General features: G+C 36.7%; 1 protein-coding gene across 1 annotated transcript; it reads left to right on the forward strand.

The window, feature by feature from the left end:
• Positions 1–44: 44 nt before the first annotated feature.
• On the forward strand, positions 45–23,131 carry CCDC191 (coiled-coil domain containing 191). The gene is made up of 16 exons (XM_032220467.1): positions 45–312; positions 1,680–1,718; positions 4,049–4,190; positions 4,774–4,920; positions 5,695–5,873; positions 9,054–9,277; positions 9,992–10,154; positions 11,817–12,007; positions 12,947–13,693; positions 14,140–14,216; positions 15,129–15,211; positions 16,045–16,146; positions 17,027–17,167; positions 17,917–18,069; positions 18,857–19,011; positions 21,405–23,131. Exons 1-16 carry the CDS (start codon positions 241–243, stop codon positions 21,535–21,537), a joined length of 2,748 nt encoding a protein of 915 aa, XP_032076358.1. The 5' UTR covers positions 45–240; the 3' UTR covers positions 21,538–23,131.
• Positions 23,132–24,004: the final 873 nt, after the last annotated feature.

Here is a 24,004-nt window from a genome sequence, read left to right on the forward strand (position 1 = left end):
TGATAGTAAGGAGAGAGGGAAGCGCCCACTAATGGGCGGAAATGTTGCCATGACAAAGCTTAGGGACGCCGCTCTCCGCTCGAGCGACGGAGCGTACCGACTTGGGAGTTTTGCCTTCGAACCATCGGTTTGTCGGTCCGGCTTTAAGGAAAGGAGTTCGCCTCCCAACCCGAACTGCACGGGTAACAATCGCAGTGCGAGGCAGAGAGGAAATCGAGAGGTCTCCTGTGGGCTTTTTCAATGGCGGTCGTGCGATCCCGTCCTGGGCTTTATCGTTGGCGACGCTTCAATCGGCCAGCATCGCGCCAAAAGGTAAAAAAGGAAGCCTGGGACGTCATTGCTGAAGTCGCATTCCAAACAGTCCATGCCGGCTATTCGATGGTCACATCTTTGAATAATGTTAAAGAGTGGAAGCGCTTTAAGCAAGGAAGCGGCGTACAATGTAGTCCACGACTTATGACCACAATGAAACCCCAAAATTCTGTTGTCAAGTGAGACATTTGTTAAGTGAGTTTAGCCCCATTTAACGACTTTTCGTGTCACAGTTGTTAAGTGAATTGCTGCAGTTAGTAACCTGCTTGTTAAGTGAATCTGGCTTCTCCACTGACTTTGCTTGTTGGAAGGTGTCAAAAAGGGATCGCATGACCTTGGGACACCACAATGCTCATAATGTTGGCAAGCATCAGAATTTTGATCAAATTATAATGGGGATTATGGAAAGGTCGTAACTCAAAAATGGTCCTATGTCACTTTTTTCAGCACCGGTGAACTTTGAATGGTCACTAAATGACCTGTTATAAGTCAAGGACCTACCTGAACTCACATAGTTGCCACAGGATACAGTGAGGCCAACTGAAATTGAACCAATTCATTCAAACTCAAAGTACCAATGGTATCTATCAGGATAGATGTAATGAGAAGTAGCAGTTGTTGGGCAGTAGCAGATTTCTAGTCCCGCAGGGGCTTCCTTAATCGTCTGGTTCTTGCTATGCAAAACTGGGCTCAAAGGACATTACATTCAAAGGACATTGTTGCACTGTGATAAAATTCAGGGAGTGCCTTATTACAGAAAAGATAAAATCTACTTCAAGTCAAGTTCAACTAATATGAACGCATTGATGTTGTTTTTCTTGGAGTAATACAGAAGCAGTTTTATGAGTTTTCTATGCAGCCAGCATCCGAGTTGCTTTTTTGACTTCTCAGTCTATCGTACAGCCCTGATGTCTCAGTGGCTTCCCATCTAAAAAATAATAATTAAATTTGACCCTATGTAACTTTTTGAGATCAAAGCCAGCTTTGCACTGCCATGTAAGTGAGTCTTCTTATGAATAACCACTAGAGCCCTTTGATCAAAGAAAGAAAACAGAAAAAAAAACATTTCTCTGTACACGCCCAAGTATGTGTGCTTCCATCATTCCTTTAAATGTTCTTGGAGTAATAACTAATATTTTTCTTCATATATTTTGAGAATATTTATGTAAAATTTGAGTTAATGTAAATCAAGACTATGCCTATCGAATAGCATTATATAAATATAGTAAATAAAACTATAGTAACTAGTTTCATTAAAGTTTTACAAAATGGGAGATTTTATATAAAGGCATCCATAGGGATCTGTTAATTTTACTTTAATTTGATCTTTAATTGAAAATTAAAATATTTTATTCTTTAATTCCCAGCCACAGTTTGATGCTGACAGTATAGAGCACTGGATAAAGGTAAGGAAAAATAAAGTAATGTTCAGTCTCAAATATCTGAAAAAGATAACTTCTTACTCAGTAAGAAATATTGAGTAAGATTTGGTAAGATTCATTTAATCCAATGAGATTCATTTTCTGAATAATTATGAATGATACTGGACTGTTAATTGCACGGATGTCAAAGTCTATTCCAGAGACGCAGTGGCTTAGTGACTGACGCTGAGCTTGTCAATCAGAAAGGTCGGCAGTTTGGCAGTTTGAATCCCTAGCACCATGTAACGGAGTGAGCTCCCATTACTTGTCCCAGCTTCTGCCAACCTAGCAGTTCAAAAGCATGTAAAAATACAAATAGAAAAATAGGAACCACTTTTGGTGGGAAGGTAACAGTGTTCCGTGCACCTTTGGCATTTAGTCATGCTTGCCACATGACCACAGAGACGTCTTTGGACAGCGCTGGCTCTTCGGCTTTGAAACAGATATGAGCACTGCCCCCTAGACTCAGGAACGACTAGCATATATGTGTGAGGGGAACTTGTACCTATACCTTAAAGTCTATTAGAATTATTATTAAAAGAAAATAAACATATAAATTTAATTATGTTGAGAAATGTGTATAAATCTATAAATCTACTGATACAACCATAATGGTGAAGGGTTGGACTAAGACAGTCCAAATTCATTCCCACCTTAGTAATGGAAATTTTGAGCCAGTTACTCTTTCAGCCCAATCTACTTCATAATATTGCTGTTATAAAGATAAAATGAAGGAAAGTACACTTATAAACTGCCCTGAATTCTTGGAAGAAGGTGGGATATAAATCTAATGCATGTGCGTGTGTGAACATACACATAAACACACATAATATATCTGTAGTACCCTATTTCCCCGAAAATATGACCTGTCCTAAAACTAACGCGCCACATTTTTCGCTTGGGCAAAAATATAAGCCCACCCCCAAAAATAAGCCTCCTGGACAGCCCCCCCCCTTCCAGCCAGGCAGAGCATCGCTCACCAACCTAGCGGTATCCCAAAGGCGCCAAGCCACGGGAACCAGGGGGAAGGTGCTCATGTTGCTTGGTGCCTTTGGGATACCGCTAGGTTGGGGAGTGGTGTTCTGCCTGGCCGGAGGGGGGACTTATCGGGTGTCTGCTCCCTTGCGAACTGGCTCACAAAGAGCCGGGTACAGCCTCGGGCGAAGCAGCCATGAGGTGGCCATGCTCACGAGCAGCTGCTGGCAAACCCCCTCTCCAGCCAGGCAGAACACCATTCACTGACCTAGGGGGTATCCCTAAGGCACCAAGGCACGTGGCGCTCCGCCCGCTTCCTAGCTCCTGTGGCTTGGCATATTCGAGATACCCCCTAGTTCAGTGCATGGAGTTCTGCCCAGATGGAGAGGGGGTTATGTGAGCGCCTGTTCCGCCTCCACTGTGCTCCGAGCATAACTTCTCCGGCTTCCAAACTCCAAAACTCGGCTGCTGAGTCTTCCAGCAGCAGCCGCTCTAGGAGTGCACTCTATGGTTTTGGGCTGGCTGCTGGAACACTCTCTGTCTGGCACCCGGCCCACAACCATAGAGTGCACTCCTAGGGCAGCCACTGCTGGAAGACTCGGCAGCTGAGTTTTGGAGTTTGGAAGCCGGAGAAGAAGTTATGCTTGGAGCACGGTGGGAGTGGAACAGGTGCTCGCGCAACCCCCTTGTCCAGTCGGGCAGAGCTCCATGCACTGACCTAGGGGGTATCCCTAATGTGCCAAGCCGCGGGAGCTGGGGAGTGGGCAGAGCGTCACGTGCCTTGGCACCTTATGAATACCCCTAGGTCAGTGAATGGTCCTCTGCCCGGCTGGAGAAGGGATTTGCCGGGCGGTTGCTCATGAGCGTGGTCACCTCATGGCTGCTTCGCCCCTGAGGCTGTGCCTGGCTCTTCGGGAGCCAGTTCTCAAGGGAGCAGCTGCCCGGCAACCCCAAAACAATAAGCCCTCCTCCTATAATAAGCCCAAGGCCATATTTCGTGGGACAAAAGAAAATAAGACCCTGTCTTATTTTCGGCGAAACACTGTAGGACAGATAACTTAAATTCTAACATTTTATTGGATGCTATATTAAGTATTAAGTATTAATATGCTTCTCAGTTTCAAAATACTATGTGGCTAACAATTTTAATATAAAATAATGCATCAATAAAAGAGATACCCTTCAATACATAAAAGGACCAATTAAAATCAAAAAGATAAAGCCAGCAGAATAAATACCATGTGCTTCCAACCTTATTGCCAATCAAAATATCTTCTCTTGCGCTGGACAGAATAAGTGGTTCTTAATAACTTTTCTATTATTTATTTTTTAAAATTCAGCGAGTGGAACAAGCGTCCGAATTTGCTGTTTCTGAAGCTTTTTCATTAAAAAAGTCATCCTATTCTCATGGACTTAATGGTCCAGTGCTGGATTTGGAAACAACAGAGCAGCTGTTAGATCATGATGAAGCATATGTAGAAGGTATTTTCTAAACATTTTGTTATGAACTCCAGCTGATCCAAAATAATTATGCTTTTTTATTGTATTGTAGAAAAATGAGCAATAGATTACCCATCCCTAGAAAAGCAGGGATATATTCTCTCAACCCCCTATTGCAATTTTGTAATTTTGTGGGAGATGCAGCATCCCATTATTCCAAGAGATTGTGAAAATACCTGATTTATGTATGATGGTGGAAGGGAATATCATTTTAACTTTATTGACAAAGCACGGCTCTATTCAAACTGTATATGTAACTGAGGGTAGTTTTAAATGGAGACCATATTGTATAGATGTTTTTAAACTAATTTAATAATAAGATTCATACTTTCCCAATTCCACCTAGGCTTGTGAGCTTTCAAATATAAGATCAACTATAAATGATACCAAGAATTTTTAACAAATCAGAATAAAAATCTTGGATAAATCTCCTTTAGAGTTATACTGCAGAAGCCAGATTGATTTGCCTGTAAGCAGAGTTTAGATTTGGGGTGTAAAACTCCTTTTCAAATTTTAGTTGCTAATTCTGAATCTGGTAATATTTTTATTTCTTTCATCAATGCAGCTCAAGAGTTGCTTAATGACTGGATGAATTCAAAGTTGAAATTGGAACTGGCAAGTGATGAAGACAACGATGTTCAACATTCAGCACCCAACTCTGTTCCTTTACAAGAGCCGGTTGCTGGCTTTCAGAAATATAAAAAATTTGATGGTGAGGCTGATTTTAAATTTATTTGAAGTATTCACATAATAGCAAAAACTCCTGGTACACTATTATAATAACAAGACTGGTAAAATTCACACAAAACAATTAAATTGAAAATAAAACATTATTGTATCTAATAATCTAAATAGTCAATAAAGCCCGTTTTGAGAAAATTGGATTGTTGTGGCATAACTAACCCCCAAAAGTATTCTTTTTCCAGAAAAACAGGATTGTTATAGAAGAGCCCTCCCCTTTTGTTGTATTCCTTATAGGCAAACTTACAAAAAGAGATTAAAATGTTTTTTAGAAAATGATGTAACAAATATTACTTTGATTTGGATCCAGTCTTTCTGCCCTCAGGACAATCAAGAAAATTAACTATTAAAAAAATAGCCACTCATGTTTCAAATGCTTTGCACATGTATTTTCCATTCTTATTTTAACATTCTTAAACTGAAAATCATGCTGCTGGAAAATAATATTTTGCTACTGAATTCCAGCGTTCAAAACTCCATATAATTGGGCTGTATATGGAAAGCTTTTAAGGATAGAAATAAGCGTATTTCAGCTCACAGAGCCTTATGATTTCCGCAATGGTTTCACCATTTCTAAATATATATTTTTAAATGTAGCTCATTTTTGGTGTTGTGGGATGACTGGGAAGCACAAATAGGACCTTGGAGATGGCACATGTCGAGACTACAAGTTGCAACTCCTGATTCAGGACAAAGTTTAAAATATCGTTTTACATTCAATTTCAATATGATTTATGTATTCTAGATTTCTATGGTTATTTGGAGCAAGAAGTGGAAGGCACCACGGTACAAGATTTTTTACAGCATCTATTGCAAAGTGAAATTGTGAACAGTGGTATACTGGAAGGCCTTAAAACTAAAGCTGTCAGAGAGGAAAAGGAACCCAGAGACTTACGAATTAACATGGAACTAAGGCATAAACAGGTTAAATATATAATGTTTATGGAAAACCTTCTAAAATTCACTTTACTTCATAAATTTGTGAAGTTTTGATATTGTTTAAATTAATCCCAAAGAGGAAGGAAAGAAGTGCAATCTGAAAATAATAAATTGAAAGTATAATGGCCTAGTTGAGTCAACTGTAATGTCGTTTGTTAGTTTTTGGCTTCCACCTACTATTGCTCAGTATCATGTGCAAATCAGATATAATGGCTTATTCAGGAAAACATGGTGTAAACATTAATAGCATTTTTGTGCGTTCAACTTTTATTTCCCCTGATCTTCCAAAAGTGCAAAATTATGTTGTTCTGGACTGTTGAAAAGGAAAGAAGAAAGGAACTTTTTTCTATCCCTTTCAACCGTTGGCTCTGCCTTCTCAAGAGCACCTGCAGAATATAAATCAAACAGTTTTCTCTCTTTGACTTCTTTGTCTCTCTTCACTCAACAAGAGAAGCAGGACAAGAAAGGGTAACCTCACAAGGGACAAAAGGAAGAACAAGGCTAAATAAGAAAAAGAAAATTCTAGCAGTAGCAGAGTCTGCTTAGATTCCTCAATCCACAGTTCAAAAAATGACTTCAGTCTTAGTCCATTCTTTAAGAGAAGATTTCATATCCTTATTTCAGATGAGAGAGCCAGGGAAACTCCCTGCTCTTTAGACAATTTCAAAAAAGGAAGAATATAAACTTTCGGTCAAAGAAGCACCTCCATCAATGTCCTTATATTGCAGGCTATTTATGATGGTACAAGACTCAGTATCTTTAGATCACGGTGACAAACTTGATTGCATCACGTGACGTATTATAATGTATTGTGACCTTTTTTGCCTTTGTGGAGCCGGGGTGGGTGTGGCCTGTGTGTGACACATCTGGCCCATGGACCGCCAGCTTGATACCCCTGCTCTAGATGGTTCAATAAAAATTATTTAACTGAGGCAGGCAAATGTTGCAACATCTCCAGCCTTGCACTCATTTCTCAGATTCCAGGTATTCCAGAGAAGGCACCATTGGGTTCAACCGTTCAAGGAACGGAGAATTCAGCTAAGCCCATCTTATTTCTGTTTATCCCAAGAATAGCCCAAAGTATTCAGCCCCAAATTAGACACTGAAGGAATCGCCAATGTATAGACATCCTACTTGTAGCGCTAACATCTAAGGCAATAGTATCACAGGTTAAGGGGCAACTTCCTTACAAACCCAGGTACTCAGTGAATCAAAGGATGTTGAGGTACATCTCTTGATTCACTGTAGTGCAGGACTTTTAATGCAGTCCTTGCAGTCCAGTTTGAATCAGTCATAGCCAGTAATAATATAAATATATAGTTTATTGTGTTTATAGCAATAGCAATAGCAGTTAGACTTATATACCGGCTTCATAGGGCTTTCAGCCCTCTCTAAGCGGTTTACAGAATCAGCATATTGCCCCCAACAACAATCCGGGTCCTCATTTTACCCACCTCAGAAGGATGGAAGGCTGAGTCAACCCTGAGCCGGTGAGATTTGAACAGCCGAACTGCAGTCAGCTAAAGTAGCCTGCAGTGCTGCATTTAACCACTGCGCCACCTTGGCTCTTATAAACTACTGGAATTGGGATATACACCCTCAAGGCTGCAGTGGATGTAGAACAAATGTCTGAACGAGCTGGCCAGGACTCCTGCATTCCTCAATAAGTTTTGCAGTTTTTTCCAAGGCCTCAGGCATGACAGTCTACTGGGGTTTATTACTCAAATGTTGGAAGACAGATAATCAGTTCTAAGCCTACCTCACATTGAAAAAACTATTCTAGAAGGAAAGCTATTTTGTTAAATTACTAGTAGTGGATCTTGATCTAATCAAGAACAAAGATCAGAAAAGAAAATACCTGCTCTGCTCATGAAAAGGAAAACAGCAGAAGAAGAAATAAATCTTAAGTTACTTTTGCAGTAGAGACATGTTATCTTCTCTTCTTGGAACCAGCATTTTGAGTCTCACTAGTTCTTCTTTCACCAACATTTGAGTGAGTTCCTTCCAGATCTAGCCAAGGTGATGCACCAGAGGAAACAAACATCAATGTAATGTTCCAAAAGCCCATCCAGTAACTCTGTCCTTTCTCATTCTCTGTCTGTTTACACAGTCCCACAGGAAAAGAAAGAAGCAGGGAGCAAGGCACTGAAAAGAAAACTGAATGGAAAGGGCATCTTCTTCAAAGCATTACAGAGAAATAGACAAAAAAGTGAAGTGAGGATAAAGCTTATGTGCAAGGACTTCAGGCATACATCCTTTACAATGTGGAAGGCCTCCCATGTCAAATAGAGTAAGCAAGGGAAGAAACATCAGATGCGTTTGAAGTTCATTCTGCACTGGGGTCAGATAGGAATAACTTGTTGAATGGTGCCCTCACATGGATTAGCATACAGTGAAATATTTCTCAGGGAATAAGCTGTTCGGTGAAGCAGCTAATTCAACCTTCATGTAAAATGAAGAAATCATTGACAGTAGCTCAGAGAAGAATCTATACTGACCTTTCAGGTTAAAGATCATAGCCAACTTTTTTTTTCAGGCAGGAAATCCAACTCATGTTTCCATGTCCAGCAACAGAAGGGCACAACCAATAGAAAAGGCAGAGAAGGCAGGAACTAAGGAAATATCGGAGACTGTTTTGTCTTCACCTGCAAGATGGTGGGCAGCTGCAATAATTTTAATGTCCTGTAATATTCCTGTATGGACAGATGGATGTCAGAGCTGGTTTAATGAGAACAGTTCACAAGAATCCCCTATCTCTGAGAACAAAAAGAAACATTTTAAGATGAATAATACATTTATTAGACTTTAGAATTATATAAAATATATCTGCATAATAATTCTGGTGTGTTTTCTCTTTACATGATGCTAAAGGAAAATGGACCTTGGAGTGTATTTTAAACCTCAGGCTGCTAAACTAATTCATCAGGCATTGAACCTCCAGAATGGAGAAATTAAGGTCTATACCAGAAGCCGACACAGTGGAATATTTCCAGCCTCAATAGATCTATCAGAAGCCTACTTGCATATTTTGATCAGAACTTTATACTGATAGAAAAGTTAACACTCTTCTGTATAAGTCCCTCATCTAGTGATTAGAAGTTATTTGGCAATCAGGTTCAATGACTGGGCTGTGCTTTAACACTTCTTTTTGTTCTTGTTTTCCAGGTAAAAGAAAATCGTTTGAAACGGCAGCAGGAGCTTGAACTTCTAAAACAAGAAAAAGCCTTGAAAAAGTTAGCAATGTCAGAGGCTCAAAAACAATTGCAAGAGGAGACGAAGAGGAAAGCTCTGAAAGCCAAAAAAGAAGAAGCAGCGATCCAAAAACAAATGGTAATACTGCGGAAGGAGTTGGGAGAAAAAAGACATCTCATGGAAGAAGCACGGAAAATGTAAGCTTTGGAGAAAAATCAGTTCATTCTAGAGCCTAAAACAGAATCTGAACAACCATGATAGAGCAAATGTAATGCAACTAAATAGATGAAAGATCATCTAAAAATCATTGTGAGGTCTGAGGAGTGAGGGAAGATATAAATGTAAGACAGGTTAGAACATCATCTCCAAAGATGCTGTGGAGATTGATTAGCTTCCAAGTGTAATTAAATTTATTTGAGATTTGTAGACAGAAGAAACTACTAAATCTTCTTTTCCAAATCATCTCTATATGCTTTTCAAAACCACTGACCAAGTAGGTACCATGTTATATGAACTGTAAAAATTAAATCAGAAGTCAAATCTATTTTTCATGTGTATCCCTATTTGATTGCAATTGTTTTTTTAAATTGTCAGCTTTTACAGCAGTGTATGACATTAAAATGACTGAAAATCTCTATAGTTACCTCTATGGGAGCCTACCAAAGCAGTTTTCCTTTTATACCCCTATATAATTCTTCTTTAAGAATTATTTAAGGACATATTATGTAATACTAGCTTATGAAATTGAGAACATTGCAGTAACTAAATATATTACAACAGTGCTATAAAACGTGCTCAGTTTAAATAAAAAGTATATCAAATAAGGATTGTTAACTAATAAATTGATTAACATGCTTCTCTTTCTCTAATATTTTTCTCTAACCTCTATTTTTACAAACTCTTTATTTTAGGGAAAGAAAAAGACACAATTTAAAAAAAATCCAGACTCTGATAGAAGTTGGCCTGCCTCCTGCTCAGCTTACCTATCTGAATTGTAACAATGAAGAACAAAAGGAGGAGGAACAGGTCAAACAGCAGGAACTACTGAGCAAGGTCAACACTGCTGATCAGAAGGTGAGGACATTCATGATCTCGTCTTCAGCACTTTGAGATGGATTGTTGCTTTAGCTAGAATTCTGAACAGTTTTCACTGAATAAAGATGCTCAAGGTGTCATTTATGTTAAAATGAACTGAGGATAAATGGATGGATTTGAGGTTGAAATGATATAAGAGAACAGATGGATGCCAAAAACTAGAATCTGCTATGAAAACTGCTTCATGACTAAGCTTAAACATGAGGATACATACAGCACAATGTTATGTTAGCCCAGGTTTTCTTATAAACTTTTTTTTTTCTTTAAAGCAATAAAATCAAGAGAGTCATTTTGCACTTGCTAAAATGCAATATGTTTGAGTATGATCTGGTGTTGTAAAGTGCCACACATGTTTATACCATTTAAGCATGGACTTGAAAACAATAAAATAGTAAATGCGAAATAACAGACTGCAGGTGCTATATAGCATCGACTTATATTTATTAGCCACACAGCAGTTACTAATCAATAGTCATGTATAAGATTATAGTATATTTGCTATTTGAAGACTTATAGCTGTCCTGCTTTAATTTATTTTGATTCAATTAAATATAAGTTCTCACTAGGTGGTATTTTATACACATGTCTTAACTGGCCATTGTATAAGTGTGTGTGTGTAATATTTGTTTAAGCAGTTTTCCTTTTCATAAAACATGCAGCTTTATGAGTGTTCTGTTAAAATAAGTAAGGAAGTTTTAGGTCAAAGGTCAAACAAAGTGCTAGAAGTCATCTCTTCTAGCACTTGGTGAATAAAAATCTGGCAAAATTTTATGCAAGGACATTGAGCTCTCATGAGAATAATGACATTTCAGACATTTAAAAATAATATTTAATTTGAAAGGATTTGTGGATGATTCTAGGGATAACACACATGCTTAAGCAGCTAAGAGCAATGCATCCTAGATTACTTGCTGAAATGAGATGTAGGTTCTCATTAAAATGTTAGTTATGTGATCATTAAATTATGATGGCAATATATATGAAATAGCATTAAAATATTAAGGTTAACTGAAATAGACAATTGATATATTCTTTAAAAAGAGTTTTTTTTTTTTAAAAAAGCAAAACCTCACCACATATGAGTTTGGGCATGGGGGTTGAGAGCTTTCTAGTTCTTTAGATCTACTTTTTAAAAATGCCAGTTTCTACTTTTTCAGTATTGGCAATATTATGGAAAACATAGAAAAAGAAAGTAGTAAACAAAAGAAATGAAACACAAAAGAGAAAAGAAAATCTAGATTACACTAATACCATTTGCTATACTTCTCAATACCTTTTAAATCTTGTGTTTCGTACCATTTCATACATTTATATTTTATGCATTTACTTTTTATCAACTTCATCCTCCCCTGGCTTTCTCAAGTCTGCTTCTCAACCTTCATATATTTGTTTTACAAACATCAGTCCTCATGCTCTCTACACAACATATCTAGTATATTTCTTACATACTTTTTTATTCATTCTGACATATCTAAGATTCCCTTCCACATATATGTACAGTAACAAATAATTACAATTTATGAAGGGAGCTACAGTTGTCAGTGAACATTGAAGGTATTTAGTGTAATACTCCAATATTTTACATTATCAGAAATGTAAATATGATACAATGGAACATGGTTACTTGATTCTCAAATGTAGTGCCTACGGAAATATTTCTCTGCCTGGTACAAGTTTATTCTGGACCTCAGAATTAAAATGGGGAAAGCAAGAGCCCTTGCGGACTGGAAGTGCCAGCTGAAGATTTTGCGAGCCTGGAGAGATTATTCATGGTCTCACAAACTGGAGAAGGAGACTCAAAAAATGGAAAACCAGCTTCGGGATCAAAATAGGTAGCAATTTTAACACAATTCCTTCCTGTGAAGTTGAAAGCTACTCTTATGGTTGGTTTAATTATTTCTATTTTTGTTTATTTATTGGAGTACTTAAAAAAAAAGAAAATATAAGATGCATCTCAAAAGCCATTGTGATGGTATATTTTCAAACTTTTCAGCAAGGCTATTGGTGGTAGATTTAATACTATGATTATTAAAAAATTTCAAAGCTACCCTCCCCCTCCCCCTCTTTCCCCAAACTTTATTTATTTCTTGGCTCTTGCAAACATGAGAATGGCCCTCTAATTTTGATGAGTAACCAACAATTCCTGGATGAATCTATTGTTTCATTGAGTTCCAATAAATTACATTAGGAATCCATTAACCCAATGTAGGGAAAGCAAAGTACATTTGATCTGTCCCAATCAGCAGGTTGCATCATGGCTGCAATCATTATTGAATAAAAATGTGTTAGAAAAAAAATTTCAATAGGCTTGTGAAAGGCCTAATGGTTTCCCTTAGAAATATGCTGACATGGTTCTTACTAACAGCAATTATTTTATGCTTGACCCATACTATTGGTAATATACTGGAAACTACAAAAGCAGAACAATATATTTATCAAAATAAGTCATTACAAGCGAAATACACTATACTTTTTTTGTCTGAGGGCTGCATTCCGTTTTAATTTCCTCTGAGGACTGCAACAGCCATGGTTGCTGATACCAGGATATTTGGAGGACTGAAAGTTTTGGGTGGAGGTAGAGACCAAATGGATGCAAGACTTAAGGCATCCATTTTATCGCTTAAGCTCTTATTATGTAAACAAGTCAGTTTTGCCTACTGCAAATAGGGTACCACATCCAGTAATGCATGCTCAACTCTTTTATAAATAAATAAAAGTCAAACAGTTCTATCAGGGATTCTAAACTAATGTTAAAAAATGTCTTAATTTAGGAAAAACCAGCTGGCTATAGAGTTTAACCGGAAATGCATTTTGCGTCATTTCTTTGCTGAATGGCAATGCTGGAGCCGATTAGAGATGGAAAAGAGAGAGCTAGAAGCGAACAAAGAAAAAATGAGGAGAAAAATGGCAAAGCTCTTGGAAGAAGTATCACTGGGGCAACTAACGGCAGCTTTCTCAAGATCTACCAATAAAATCCTTGAGAAAGGAGTTACCCAAGATAAACCTGCAAGTGATACAGAGGTAAACTGTATAGAGGTTAACCAGCTGGCTGAAATCCCGTGTGTTCAGAACAATCCCACAACTGCAAAATTGGACAGAGAAAATTCCTACTCTCCAGGGATAAGTAAAAAATGCAACCTCCATTCACCAAGTCAACCAAAATGCCCATGGCAAATCACCAGAAAACATGCTGCTTTGAATCTTCAGGACCATGCCAGGTTTGGGAATGAAACAAAGCATTCCCTGCAGCATCTTGATCTAGCACAACAAAAGAAATCTTCCACTATTTGGGGTCCCCTGGAACAGCAACGCCTGATTGAAGAACAGCAACAACAGCTTCAAGAGCAGCAAGAGCTGATCCGTAAACTTCAGGGCCTTCAGAGGGTACGCACTGCTTGGGAGGAGGTTGAGCAAACTACAGCTGCTACCACGGCACTTAACATTAACACTCCAAAAATTAAGGAAGAAAAGCAACTGAAAGAAAATCAATCAAATTACAAGAATACTAAGCCTGTAAGGTATAATAATAATATCACTGGGCTTTTGTTACCTAGTAGCTAAAAGAATGTGCTTGGAGCAGCACACTTCAAAAAAGCACTATGATGCATTACTCCGCCACACTCCCCTCGCCCCCTTGCATGCGCGTGACCCTGCTGCACCCCATTTTGAGGCTAGCAGGCTCCCTGCGGTGTGTCCCCCCCCTGCACATGCGCACATGTCTCTTGCATGTGTGCAGACCCCTGAAAATCAGCTGGCCGGCATGCTGAGCTGGGTGACAGCTTGAGTGCTGGCAGAGAGGGCTCCACGGGCAACCTATGGCACGCCATCATGGGCCTATTGTCTACTATTCACAGATTTTTTTTCTATTTGAAATATTTGTTTTGTAGAATCTTTATCCCAAGCCCAAGACCTTTCTGTTCAATTGTCTTTTTTTCCCCTCTCTCCTACACTTTGGTTTATTCAGGTCAGAAGTTCAGCAGCCAGTCACTCATAAGAGAAGGACTTTGAAAGCATTAGTTACACCACATCCCTTGCTTAGAGGTATGTACCTAAATGTCTTTCTTGGATGGCTATAAAAAGCTGTAGTAAAATATATGATTTTTATAATACAAATATGCATATTATATTATAGCACAGGAACAGTCATGAAATGTTTAATAAATATAGCTGAACAGCTCATTTTTTATTGGCCTTCTTGGCAAACTTTTTCAATTCCTATGTGTGAATTATTTGAAACCCTAAATTTTGTGGTTTTGTTTAAATTAAAAAATTAGTGCTCTTTTTTTTCTGGGCACCTTGTTGAATAACATTTTAACTGGATAGGGTGAAGTCACTAGCATTGTGACAGCATAATATGATTCATACACTTTACCTGACCACTGAAAAATAATGCCAGTGTATTTCAACCTGTCTCAGAAAGAGTAGAACAACTACAGCAAGAAATAATTGTAAGTACACATATTTCTTCCTGAAATATACACACAAACGTACTTACATGTTTTCTTTAATTAAGTTGATGGTTATTCAGAACTACATTGCAATACATGTAATGTGCATTATAATCAATAATTTGTTTTTCTTAATGTGCTATATTGTAAGTCTAAGTATTCTTTATTGTTCATATCAAATTACTTATTAGTTATTAATAGTCTATAAAACCAGATAAGACAAGAGGAAAAGTATTCTTGTGGTTAGTTATGAAGAATGGCATAGACCTGTCCAACTTCTTTAACTGGTAAATAAATTGCCTAAAAATACATGTAGTCTTTGACAATCTTCGTTCAGTGACCTCTCAGAGGGAGGGTGGGAGGGAGGGAGGGAGAGAGAGAGAGAGAAATATTGAGCTAGTTCGATATATATGGATCAATCAGAAACAAAATTTAAAGCAAAACTGCATTTTTCAAGTCTCAAATTTAATTTATCCTCATCATTGTACATCTTCTGAATGTTTAGCTATGGAAGAAAGAGCAGTTCAACGAGCAGAACGAAGGAAACAATTGGAAGAAGCAAAAAAAAAGCGAGAAGACGAAAAGCTGGCAAGTAAAACTAACTTCTGACTTAAATATCCAGCAGGTAGACAATAATGTTTAAAATACAAACATGAACTTATTAGCCTTTTATTAGTTTAATCAAATTTCTGTGGCCATCTAGTCAAGGAAATTAGGCAGTGAATATAAAACAAGTTACAAACCACTTAAAGCAAAATAAAACCACATCCAAGCTGAGGCACCTATAAAAATTTCAGTCTCACTCTATAAAACATATACACATGCCAGAGATTTAATAAATTAATACCCTGGCCCCTGAAGTTGGCTTGCCTTAATAACATAACAATAAATTTTTATACTGAAGATCAGATGATAAGTTTTATAGAGGAGGAGACACTGCATGCAAGCAAGAGAGCATGTTGGGGGAGAAAGGCACTTCATCTTTTTCTTCTTCCCAGGATTTTGTGAGAAGATGGATACAATAGAAAGTGTATTAGTTGCATCTAAAATCTCTCTATTTTTCTTCAATAAAACAGCAAACAATTTTGCAACCCACTAGTTTAGGCTTTAAAAATAAAACTTTTTACCTAACTAGCCTACATCTCCAACTAACAAGTTATAATGGTGGTTATTTGTTTTTGATATTTACATTTTACAAGTGAAACCCTGCTTTGAAATGTGTAGATTTCCTGACGAATTACTGCTGGTAAAGCTATTCTCCACCATTACTGAAAAGGATTCTGAATAAAATATCATTTTAACCCCTTTGTGTGTAAAACCCATATCATTATTTTGGTAGGCGTCTGCTTTGGAACTTCTGTATTTCTTTGGGACATGGATTTAAATATGATTTGGCTTGTCTTATTCTATACCATCCTAAGGCTGAGATGGAAGCCAAAGAAGAAGAACGTCAAAGACAAGAAGCAGCAGAAAAAGAGGCTAAATTAGAGAAGAAGCGAGAAGAGAAGAAATTGCAGCAAATGGTGAGTGGAAGATTGTGCTACCAGATCTATTACTGATAAAACACTAGTTTAAACTGGCTTTTCAATATGATTTTGTACTGGCACCAATCTAATTCAAGCAGTGTCAAATCTGCCAAGGAAAAATAATAATTACTTTCACTATTTCAGAAAAAAATATTTTAAACACCCCTATATCAAAGCCATATTAATTGCTGTAACATAAAGTAATAGCTCCAGTCCTGTGTTTTAGAATTAAACTAGCCTGGCGTTGTTGCTTAAAATGATTCAAAGCTTCTGAATGAAATTGTATTCAAACAGTTGGCGGCAGATTGGGAGGAATATTTTAGACTGTATGCCCTCGAATGAACCTCCTGAGGTATGAATGAGTGACTTCTTTGCTACTGTCATTTGATGCCCTTGCTCTTTCAATCTCCTCCTGTCTAGGAGGAAAGGGCAAAGCAAGTGAAAACTGCTGCTACTGCTAGTTGACTTTTTTTTGTTAAGTCTTAGAGCTGACAAGTGTAAACAGTACATAGAGAAAGCAACAACAGACACAGAGATAAGGCCTGGAAGATCTGAAGTTCAAAATGGTAATGCTTGAGGGTTTGCAATTTCCCAAACGTGATATTCATGAAAGTGCAGTGGCCATTCTGTGTGTACAGTCCCTAATCACAAAAAGATGGCCTATTTAAAATGATGCCGATTGGCATGAAAGAAATGCTTTTGGCAATGACCTTTGGAGCTATGTAGGTGACCACAACAATATCTCCATTTTCTGCAGTTCAGAAAGAAATCAACAACTGAGCACATGAGTTTTACTTGTTTGACCAATAAATAGTAATATTTTTAATGAACTGGTCAAATTTTGCTAAACTCTGCTTCTCTAATTTATTAATTACAGAAAGAACTGGAAAAACAGAAAAGGCTAGAGAGAGAACAGCAACTTTTTTCCAAAGCTGAAGACCATTACATTATGGTTCTGCTCAAACAGGGGTTAAAGGCCTGGAAAAAACTTACAGAGCAATCTGAAGAAAACATGGTGGTAAGAACTAGACTAAAACTCATCATCTTGAAAAAGAAAGTTAGTTTCATGTGCTGAAGATGAATCCTCTGCTATTTTCTAGTGTGTGAAGTGTTGGTGAGTGAAAAGGTTTTTTTCATCAGATCAGGTTTCTGGGTTGTGTTGATACTGCATGGACTAACATAGCAAAAAGGAATCATTCTCTAAGCCTAGTTTGCCTTGGTGGAAAAAGCTTTAAAAAATTATGTGGGTCCAACAAAATATCTGAAGACAAGTTTAAAAGAAAGGGAAAAATATAATAGCAATCGAAATTGAGTGTTATGGTTAGCATCCCCAAAAGTTCTGGCCCAAAAGAAAATGTCAGATTGTGACAGTACTTGCAGAAATGGCTTGTATAGCAGGGGCAATGTTTTCCAAAACTGGTGCTAGCAGCTCATTTACATTTAAGTTAGTGTTTAATTAACAATATATTTTGAGCATTTTTTTAAAAGAAAATATCTGAACTACCTACAAATCAGGTATATGTATGAGCCCCCTGAGTTCTAGGCCTATTTCCAGCTAAAATAAGTGGAGATGCAACTGTGCTGTCAGACTATAAAGTTGAAATGAAGAAAAAAGAATGTGCTTGCTCTGGGAATCTATATAGCTTGGTCATTGGACATAATAAAAAGGGCTCGATCAGTGATGTTTCAATGACCTAACCTTAGTTACAGGGCGTCCTTGCATCCATTTATACCAGTAACAATGGCTTTTCTTGATCTGGAATTTAGATGGCGCAAAAGCATCATTGTATGAGGTTGCAGCAGAAATGTCTTCTTGCCTGGCTTCATTATATGCAAGAAATCCATTCAAGGAAAAGCGCTCAAGCTGAGGATCTCCATTGTTCTCAATTGCTTAGAAGATCTTTCAGGGGTTGGATAAAGGTGAGCAAGAGGGAGGTGTGGTGTGTGTGTGTGTGTGTGTGTGTGTGTGTGCGCGCATATATGTATATGTTTTCATAGATTTTCACAGGTGTAGGTATGCTGGTCTTGTTGTATTTGGATCTTTTCCCATGTAAGATTGAGATTGTCTTGGCAACGTTTCGGCGAGGTCTCACTCGCTATCTTTCAGCTTAAAGCGTGGTCGGAGCTGCCGTTTTTCTATAAATCTTGGTGGGGATGTGTAGAATGCTGGCTTTGTGTCAGTAAGTGGAATGATTGGTTGTGTGGTTGTATCATGATTGGTAGATTGGTGCTGATTGGTGCTGGCTGTGTGTCCGTTGTTTTGTGTTGTGTTGTAACGGCCTGGGTGGTGGGTGAGTCTCGTTTGTTGATGCGTTGGTTTCCAGATGTCTGGTAGGTGAGAGGTATCATCACGTTTATTCATGTTGTGGGGGTGTTTCTCTATTTCGATAGCTTCCATAATTATTCTCCTGTTGAAGTATTCAGTTTTGGAGATTAATTTGGTTCCTTCAAAATTAATTTCATGTCCTGTAGACTGGAGGCCAAGAGTTTGGAGTAATGAAGAGGGAGTGTGCATAAAGCATAATTTTTGTGTATTACACCACATGAATTATACATTCACATTTGTGCATTGTGAGGGTTTTTTCCTTTGACGCATGCAGTAGAATATTTTGTTTCTTCCACCTACTTCTGTTGCTATATTGTTATGTAAAATGTAAACATAAAGTAATTGAATGACATCTTTTTCCTTTTGTTGGACTTCTTTCAGTATAAGGATTACAGACTTACTCTTGAAGAGAGTGCAAGCAAAGTCCATGAAACTACCCTAAAGAAGAAGTTATTTGGCTCTTGGTTTGATTTGGTAAACGAGGAGAAAAGTATATTGTGGGCAAAACAAAAGACTGCAGATGAATACTTTAATAGGTAAAAATGAATATATCAAAGGCATTTTCTTTTAGGTTGTATTTATTGCAAGAATTCTACAGAATGTTCCTTGTTTTTTAGGTTCCTTTGGAATCATCTGGACATTGTGTGCATGCCTGCATGCATTTTTTATACTTCTTTGTCCTGGGAAATGATGCAAATAATGCTTCTAGGATATGTAATTTAGATGCAACTTGTATGTTAAACTTAACTTTGTGTACAAACCAGCTATATAATGATACCACTAAATAGAATGAACCATACTAGATTGAAAATCTGGTTCTTCCCTTCTTCTAGTAATGTGCTTGGGCTGTTGGCCTCTTATTGCTTACTGTTCAGCCCTCTTTTGCTCTAAAGAAAGCTAATACTCCTAACAATACAATATTATTCAAAGGTAGCCTTTGCTAAATTCAATGTTTTAGAACTTTAACTTCTACATTACACAATGTAGAATTGCAGCTCTAGCACTAGCATATGTCTATCTTCTTGTCATTTGATGCAGACACTGAGAATCATCAGCCATTGAATAAATTTGGAAGAGAAAATAATCAACCCAGTACCAGGGGGGGAGGAGAGATTAAGTTTTAATAAACTTAATTTCAATCCATTTTATGTATCAACACTTCATTTTGAAACTCCATATTCATTTATCATCATAGAAAAAAAATTCTAAGCAAGTCTTTCTGTAAAAAATAAAGTTACCTTAGAGTTATACATAACATTTAGTTTCTTTTAGTGGAACACCTATGGTCCTTTTTTTTTTTGCAAAGAATAAATGTAGTTCTGGGTTAGTTCAGAAATGTTAAAAACAGAATAACTCTAGTTCATGCCACTATTGCTTTCTGGAGTGTTTTTAAATTTCTGAACTAATCCTGAACTATGGTTATTCTGTTTTTTAAAATTTCTGAACTGACCTCTAGCTTTAAATTATCTGGATGTCTCAGGTTTGACTCTAATAATTTCCAATTCAAGAAAAGGCCAGGCAGATATTGTCATTCACTCTCTCATGTGAAAATTACAGGTAAATAGATTTTATTTTAAAAAAAAAAAGTTGATTACTCAAACTCTACTGTATTCAGCTTTTTCTTGTAAAGTACTGAGATTTATCAAAATTTGTCTTGCATTATTTACAAGGCCCATTTCTGTTTGAAGACAGTATGTTTAATGACTAAATATGTGTCTAATGATAGATCTTTGTACTAATATATGGGCTTTGCTCTATGCTAAACAGACCAGCCTTATTTTAGACTGAATAAAATCTGAATCTTACTATTCATGGAGAAAATTATATTACAAAATATAGACAAGATTCCAAATCCTTTTCTTTTAAATCTGTTGAATTAAAAAGGAAGAGGACTCTGGGACTTTTCAGACCAAACCACAGAGAATACTAAATGTATTTCTCAGTCTATTTGAGTGTATCACTTAGTTTTAAAAAGCCACAAATAAAAGTTATAAATAGAAAAGAAGCATCTCTGCATAAAGGTCTTTTGGAAGGCAATATGATTGATTAGTGATAAAGTGAGTTGAGAGAATCACATCCTCACGTAGCCACAAAGCTCATTCTCTGTTTAATTTACCTCACAGGGATAGAAAGGTGTGGGATTTATATATTTTTTGGGAAGAAATGCAACCTAATAATTAAAAACTATTAGCAATATATTCCACTTGTTAAGAATGATGAACAAAGTAAGAAGAAAACTTTTCTGATGATATTTAACTATTTAAATACCTGTTTTTCTAGAGTAAGTGTAGTTACTGCCCTCTTGTCCCTATCTTTGAGGTATAATACAGAATGCTGGATTACATAGGCCCTTCACAAATATTCACTTCACTTTCATGAAAATGAAACAATTGTTATGTTTGAGATACCCTTTCAGACATAAAATCTTGGCAACTAGCTATCTACATAGACAGGGAAAAACTTTCAGTATCTAATAATTATAAATATTGAGATACTGTGGTTTCTGAGCACAACAATGTTTCCCTTACATTTGTCTAGAGCAGGGGTGTCAAACTCACATTGTCACGCACGGCTGCATTACGTGACGTATTGGGACTTTTCCCTCCTTTGCTAAACTGGGCGTAAGCGTGGCTAGCATGTGATGCATCCAGCCCATTGGCCAGGAGTTTGACAGCCCTGGTCTAGAGACTAGGGACATTTAGCATCTCTTTTCTCTATGGAAATTCCCTATCCAATAAGCTGACATGTTCCTGAAAACTAAGGAGGAAATAGTACATTGTTTCATAATCATCTCTGCCTTAACATAATAGCATATTTTAAAACTGTTTATTAAGTATGGGAACAATGTTTTAAAAGTTTTAATAAACATATGCATGCCTGCTTACAATTCTACTGCCATTTTCCCTCTTGTAAACATTGTGTGATGCAGGAGAATGATACTACTTGCATTCAGAGCCTGGCAAGAGTATCCAGCTCAGATGAAAGACGAAAGAAAAAAAGAAGAAAGACTAGAAAAGCTAAGAAAGAGAGTATCTGAAATTTTGCCGGATTTCCAGGCATGACAAAAGGATTTCAGACCAGAGGACAATTGGAACTTGGAAGGAGGAAAAAGTCCATGTGGCAAATACCCTCTCAGACTGTCTCTCTAGCACCATTTCAGTAAACTCATTTGCTTTTTTCCTTCTATCAACAATGTGGGAGTATCTTTGATTTGCAAGGGAAACCCTACTGAATGTCTGCTTTGCAATCAGAATTGACTTTAAAAACAGAATCTGTCTATTACTGTTCACCTGTTAAGAGCTCATAGTGTGAACATAGTGATGGTCCTTACTATTTGCATACACCCACATCAAGGCATTTTGTTATCTATCTCAAACAGCTCTAATATAAATGCAAAAGCAACCAGTTAATCAATACCAGCTACCCTTGGTCTTTTCCCTAATTGCTGTGAGACAATCAGTTTCCACAATGTTGGAATACACTTCTATGCTCTCTAGACGACTAAGGTTATCCATTCAAATGCCTTTCACTATTACTGTAAATAGAAATACAGTAATAACTATTATTTTGGCATTCATGACACCAAATAACTGCCTAAAAGGGTCGTTATATCTATTTTGAAAAGTACAGTAGTCAATCCCAGATTTGAGGTACCTGATAAAGATCCCTGTGCTATATTTACACATTTGTAAGTCAGTCACTTTTAAAGGAAGATTTGTGTTTCTCACATTCATATGCATCCTCCTTCAGCCATCTGAAGCCCTGGAATTTTTGCCAGTTGTCAGTCTCCCTCGTTGGCTACAAAATTCTGCTGCTGCTTCTGAGTTTCTAAACTGTTAACAAACACTTCAACTTCTAGATGGAATTTTCATTCTACAGCTGATAATTTTTGGCTGAAAACTGAATTAGAAACACAAAAGTCAAATCATCCTAGTAACAATTATAACTACAAAAAAATTATGATAATAGAAAAACAGCAAGGGAATAAGTTATCTCTAAAGCTGGATTAGTAATTTGTATTAAGAAAAATGTTAAAGTGAGAATACAAGAATTCCAGCCACCAATTTTGCTTTCAAGTGTGGGACTTCTTTAGTTTTGGAAGCTAGTTTTGGCTCCCTTTGTTCCACATTTATAGTACCATGGGCAAGTCACTGATTTCTTTGCAAAACGTAGCCCAGTTTGCCCTTGCTTATTAATTATATATCAGTATGAGACTCCTTTGTGGCAAACCAACCATTATTGGTTTATGTGGTCACTAAGAGTTCACATTAACTTGATGGTTCACAAACAATCCATATATAAGACATTTAAATCTAAAGATCCATTTGCTGGTCAACCACAAGTTTACTTTGTCTCAAAAAATATTCATTCTTTAAGGACAAATAGGGAAAACTTTAAATGATATTCTTCCATTTGTAGTTCTAATGTATTAATCTATTATTAGAAATCACATCAGAATAAATTTATATATGTTTTTTTCTACAGCTTATACTTTATAGAAATTCAATATTCAGTACCCTAACTATATTCAAGTAACCTTTAAGTGGACAATTAGTAATTATATTTTTTTAATTCTAGCTTCAAAAATTCGGAGTATAAAACAGTTTAAATTCTCTCCATTCCCTGGAACCTATTAACAATTAGGTTTATCAGTATACATATAAAACTTAAACCATCTTCCCCTCACCTTCATATTTAAAAAACATAAAAAGAACAAATGAAAAAGATATCCACTGTGGTTTATTGAATCACTGTTTTTAAATGATGAAATTGTGCTACAGCTTTATTCACTTGAGTAATATATTTTAAACATTTAATTATTAATAGCAAACATTAAGGTTATAAAAATAAATACTCCATATGCAATCAAATTTATAGATAAAATATTTCAAAATTAAATAATTCAGATAGAAGCAATTTTATAATGTACATAACATATTCCAACTGGAAAAAACATCTAAGAATTGTAAACCAACAAGAAAGGAAATGTCCTGTTTTCTTAAAATTCTCTAATTCTCTACAGTGAGATGGAAAAACAGATTTTGAAAATGATAGCTAAATATATACAGGGGGGGGGGGAGACTTTGGTACTATCCTGCAAGGGTAAAATACATTCATGATTTGATTAAAATCAGAGAACATTTAAGATTAGATTGTTAGGCAGTTATTACTTGCTTTAGAAAGCATTTTTACCACAAATTATTTTTGAAGACTAATTTGGTATAAAATAAAAAAGCACCATTAAAATAGTATATGTGTGAAAAGTTGTTGATCCACTGAGCTGTGATATATATTACTTAAATCACAATAATTGCATAAGTGCAAACTAGCAGCTTCTGCTTCCTAATGAGCTCACAGCAAGATTTTCATATTACTAACATTTGATCTTGATCAACGAAAACAAAACAAGCTTGCTCCTTAAAAATCCACCATAACCTCTGGACTGGAACTGACTGAGTAACACAGAAGAGATTTTAAATAGAAAATGCTATAATACAATGTTAAATTTGTCAGAATTGTAGAATTCCA

Source organism: Thamnophis elegans, chromosome 6 (assembly GCF_009769535.1).
Source record: "Thamnophis elegans isolate rThaEle1 chromosome 6, rThaEle1.pri, whole genome shotgun sequence".
In the NCBI taxonomy this organism is placed as follows: Eukaryota; Metazoa; Chordata; class Lepidosauria; order Squamata; family Colubridae; genus Thamnophis; species Thamnophis elegans.

What these genes read in the sequence shown, in the direction of transcription:
- CCDC191 (XM_032220467.1), top strand. Translation starts at nt 241, where the DNA reads ATGGCGGTCGTGCGATCCCGTCCTGGGCTTTATCGTTGGCGACGCTTC. An exon ending in GAAATATAAAAAATTTGATG is followed by an intron (nt 4,921 to 5,694) that starts GTGAGGCTGATT and finishes TATGTATTCTAG; the next exon opens with ATTTCTATGGTTATTTGGAG. An exon ending in AGCGAGAAGACGAAAAGCTG is followed by an intron (nt 15,212 to 16,044) that starts GCAAGTAAAACT and finishes TACCATCCTAAG; the next exon opens with GCTGAGATGGAAGCCAAAGA.